This window comes from Penaeus japonicus, unplaced genomic scaffold (assembly GCF_977035675.1).
Source record: "Penaeus japonicus unplaced genomic scaffold, GWHDUDI00000001_assembly GWHDUDI00000030, whole genome shotgun sequence".
Classification (NCBI taxonomy): domain Eukaryota; kingdom Metazoa; phylum Arthropoda; class Malacostraca; order Decapoda; family Penaeidae; genus Penaeus; species Penaeus japonicus.
The window spans coordinates 30,369,532-30,374,531 of NW_028234432.1; the positions used below are offsets into that span (position 1 = coordinate 30,369,532).

At 32.7% G+C, this 5,000-nt stretch overlaps 1 protein-coding gene across 1 annotated transcript in view; it reads right to left on the minus strand.

Moving 5' to 3' along the window:
* Positions 1 to 164: 164 nt before the first annotated feature.
* Positions 165 to 5,000, minus strand: part of Sbat (LSMD1 domain-containing protein Sbat) — a 7,663-nt gene continuing 2,827 nt past the window's right edge. The window contains exon 3 of the mRNA XM_043038463.2: positions 165 to 4,176. Coding sequence (XP_042894397.1) covers positions 4,052 to 4,176 — 125 coding nt within the window. The 3' untranslated portion in view covers positions 165 to 4,051. The remainder of the gene's footprint in view (positions 4,177 to 5,000) is intronic.

Here is a 5,000-nt window from a genome sequence, read left to right on the forward strand (position 1 = left end):
AAAGACTTAACTTCTGGCCACTAAGTATTTTCTTATATTCTATTATATAACTTCAATTAATCCTTATGTCCTACTTCCCCTTATCACATAATAATAATGTATCTTTGCTAGATAGCACTCGAGTTCAGTATTACACCTTTCTGGAGGTTTATGGAAACACTGCGTGCTACACTGGTGGGTTCTATTTAACAAAAATAATACAGAGCAACACATTATAGGACAAACATTAAATGCTGGGAATATTATATGTATACACATAGCCTACTTTTTAACACATAGGAGTTACATGAAAAGAAGAGAAGGATAGATGACAATAATAAAAATGAAACAGGCCCACCAACAAATTATTGTAATTGAAGGCATAAATAAATAAACGTGGATACACTGCATATGTATGTGGTGGATCGGTCGACCTTGTAGATTTAAATGTACTTGAATGATGTCTCTGAAATATGTTCAACAGATTGCAAAGATGGGGAATGTTTGGTGAGGGACAAACATGGACTTTTTATCTATGTAACTATATGTTGCATTTGCCGTTAGGATACCATGCTGGGAGGATCTTTTATATCTATGGTACTGAGGGATACTGGCTATTGTCCAGTTATGTGGTTAGAACTGTGATCTGTACTGATCAGGATTTTAGAAGGATATTTTGTCAGTACCATCTTGTAATTATTTATTATTCTAATCAATAGTATGTCCAGATCGTAAATTTGATTGGGGTCCTTGTACTAAACCAAACTGTAAATGTGTCTGGCTATTGTCCAATTATGTGGTTAGAACTATAATCTGTACTGATCAGGATTTTAGAATATTTTGTCAGTACCATCTTGTAATTATTTATTATTCTAATCAATAGTATATCCAGATCGTAAATTTGATTGGGGTCCTTGTACTAGACCAAACTGTAAATGTGTCTGGCTATTGTCCAGTTATGTGGTTAGAACTATAATCTGTACTGATCAGGATTTTAGAAGAATATTTTGTCAGTACCATCTTGTAATTATTTATTATTCTAATCAATAGTATGTCCAGATCGTAAATTTGATTGGGGTCCTTGTACTAAACCAAACTGTAAATGTGTCTGCATAGAGCTGATCATATATCTGAAAAGTTTCCCTTACAAGGAAAGTAATGCTGACTTTCACCCAGTCCCACTAGTGTGGAAACTTCAAAGCACTTACGAGAACACTTACCACCACCCAAGATACACACTTACTACAACATTTTAACAGAAAATATATCTCCAAATAGACCAATTTTCCTCGAAGAATATAATAAATTTGATCCCATGCCACAGACAATTCTTAACACAATCTATAATAGACTTTTTGTATAATCTCTGAAAAAACAAGAAAGATCAGTAATTACATACACTTTTCAAACTAGGAGATAACAATGTACTGCCATATACAAGCACTGCTTAGCACACTTAAATTGTACACTTTCTTGTTTACTGCTCATGTATAATTTACTATATAAATGCAAATGCATATTCTTTAGCATCATGTAAGCACATTCTATTAGAATAGTATTGCATGAATCTAGACTGGCAAGATACTTGTGAAGAGATAATCTAATTACTTTATTGTGAAGGGTTCTATCCAATATTAGGAAAATATTAGGAAAATGTTCCCATGTATTTAGGTGATATAAGGCCAAGGAGGGAATAGCATATTAGTCATTGCCTTTCTATATTTTAAAAGTATTTTACTTCTTCATATACAACTTGATATGATCTGCCAATGTACTGATTGCACATTATGGAAATGCATACATTGTCAACATATTGCAATGCATTGCATGGTGAAACATATTTGTGTGTGTATTTCAATATTCTTAGCTTGGATTTATACCTTGTCTAGAAATAAGTTAACTTATTCATTTTCTTAAAAAGAACTATTTTACATATATATGATTCTTATATATGTAAAGTGGAAGAATTTGATTTTTTTTTTTAGAACAAAATGAAAAGACTATCCCTGACATCAAATGTAAGGTTACTTTGACATGGGAAAAGGCATCATCTTGAAAAGGCAGAATAACGCACAGACACAGTCAAATCCTGCATCATAAATATACGCACACAGAAAGCATAATGTCAGAATCCTAGCTAGGAATGACTTTCATTTTCATCGTAATCACAAAAGTCTACATGGATTGCAGTATACAGGGAAATACAAGAAAGATCTACCAGGGTTATATATCATCCAGTGGGTGGAAATGATAGAAGGGGGAACGTTAAGTGTCACAAAGTTCCATAATTCACAATGAAGGTGGTTCACAGACAGAATGATAGTTTTGGGACATCAGTTCTTATAAAAGGGCTTGCTGGACTGAATTCACATTTGAGTTCAAGGAATATCATAATAAAACACAGATCAACTGCAGTTTTAGTTATAATACCCCAATCCTTGAATGCGCTTTTGCTCTTTTTGGACTTACATTTTGAGTCACACTCTGTGGTCCTGACTACAATGCCCTATTAAACCTGCTGTTCCTTTATCTAACTTTATGTTGTGTATTTACAGCATTTACTTGACATATATATTGAATCTTGAATGTGACATATTTACTTAAGACTCCAAATGTAACACTTGCTTTTTAAAAAGCAGACTAAAATTACTCTAATGTTCATTCCCTCATATTGGCATTACTATCATGTAGTTATGAATAAAGGTCAGGTTGCTGCAAATGTGTGTATGTATGTATATATGTATATATATATATATATATATATATATATATATATATATTATATATATATATATATATATATTTATATATATATATAGTAATATTATATATATATATATATATATATATATATATATATATATATATATATATATATATATATTATATATATATATATAATATATATATATATATATATAATATATATATATATATATATATATATATATATATATATATATATATATATATATATATCTGCCAATATCTATTATATTATATACTTTGGTCTGATTATCTACGAAGCACCTATGTTTCAACTTACATTATTCAAAGGTGAGAAAAACGTGTGTATTTTTTCCTCAACAGGTGCGAGCTTCAGAGCTACAGAGTTCCAAAGTAAGCCTAAACCTGCATTTTGTGATGGATTTATGAAAAAAATATTGTTTAGGCTAGTCTGCGGTACCCAGAGGATAGAGATAACACTTTCCCCGTCCTTCTAATTTTTAGCCTGTGCTGCCAGCGTCCTGCACCACCCATCCTAATGGTCAATCACGTCATTAGGTGCCCTGTCCACAATAGGTTAAGTAGATACATGGTCATTAGCATTGTCAATACATAAGACAGTATAGAATCAAGATTCATATCATCATAACATACTTATAGGATCTAAATATAAAATTTTATTTGCATGTTTGTAATAAATATTGTAACAACTTTATTCTTAGACTGATTTATTAGATCATAAAAACTTACATTTTCTCAAAAAAGTTACAGGATCTACATCTGTAAGAATATATCCCTTCAGTGATTTCAGCTTAACCTTATAAGTATAACAATATTGTCTCATGTATAGCTATACACACAGAAAACTTTTCTTTCAAAAGTATCAATGGACATATATATTCCTGGTCACAAATCTTACAAATACAGGAAAACTTTTGTTCTTTCTATATAAGTCATTGTAGTAATGACTAGTACCCCTGCTTGCAATATCAATGCAAAACAATGATGTGCTACTGTGATAAATCCACAAATTGCAATTTTCAAACCACAAAAGATAACAGTGCCTCAAAGTATGAGCACACTTTCCTAACATCTCTCCAACTAATATCAAATTACGTACGCAATGGCTGCAGAAACTTCACTCCTTCTCCATCTGACTCAACATCAACATCAAATTGCAATCACAAAGACCACCGACAACTCTTGCTGAATTACAAGAAACTTCAGTCCTCTCTGTCTGACTACATGTTAATAATGCGATGTTTATGAATGCTCTTTTCCTGCTCCCAATTCTCTTTGTGCAAATCCTTTAGCCAGCCAACCTTCCACAGCAGTGAATGTTATGCTAGGTGTACATACTACTTGGTGGCTGAGGGGGTTGAGAAGCTTCGTCTATGCAGATGGAAATAATGTGTCGTCCAGGAATCATGGCCAAGCCCAGGACCCGCGGCTCCTCCTCTCGTCCGTCCTCTATAAAGTACAAAACAACAGATTATGTTAGATCAAGGATATACACCTTTCCTTCATTTATTTTGCAGTGTTTAATAGAACTTTTAGTGATAGAGCATGAACCTAATGAATCAGTCTTGTCAACCACAGTCCTCTGGAGAAGTGTGTCTTGGTGTGATTCTTAGACCCTTTAGTTTGTATCAGAAACTGACTGGGACCATTACTCGAGGATATTTCTAACTGTTAACTCATTACCTAACCTAACTGGTCATCAAGATGGGACATTTCTGGTGCAATCACACCAGCTAGAAATTAAAACCATAACAAAACAAGGATTTAAGCAGACTTTCGTATGCTGTAGCTATGAAACTGTGCTGTGGCAGTCATAAAATCCTACAACTGTAACCAGTTTCCTATGGTGTGTCATATATGCAATAACACTCTCTTTTAGGCTTAACCATGGTTGTTATATATGTCAAGACACCCTTATGTAATGGCTTAATTACAAGAGTTTCATTTCTTGATAAATAACCATTATTCTAGTACATTTAACAAATAAGGATAGTAGCTCACATTTATACAATCAAACATACACTGTAATATACTACATCACTTGACCATGGCATCCTTTCATTTGGGAAATTACTGATATATCATATATAATAACTTTACTAATATATAAATAGCTCAACAATGTTGGGAACATGCACTATCAACTACAGTCCTGTATTACTAAACCTATTTATCCCATTCCTTGAAAGGATAAGGTTTTTATTCTTTTACTATTATCATCATTAACCCATTGCGTACGGGTGTCATGACATACATGACGTAGGAGCTTTGGC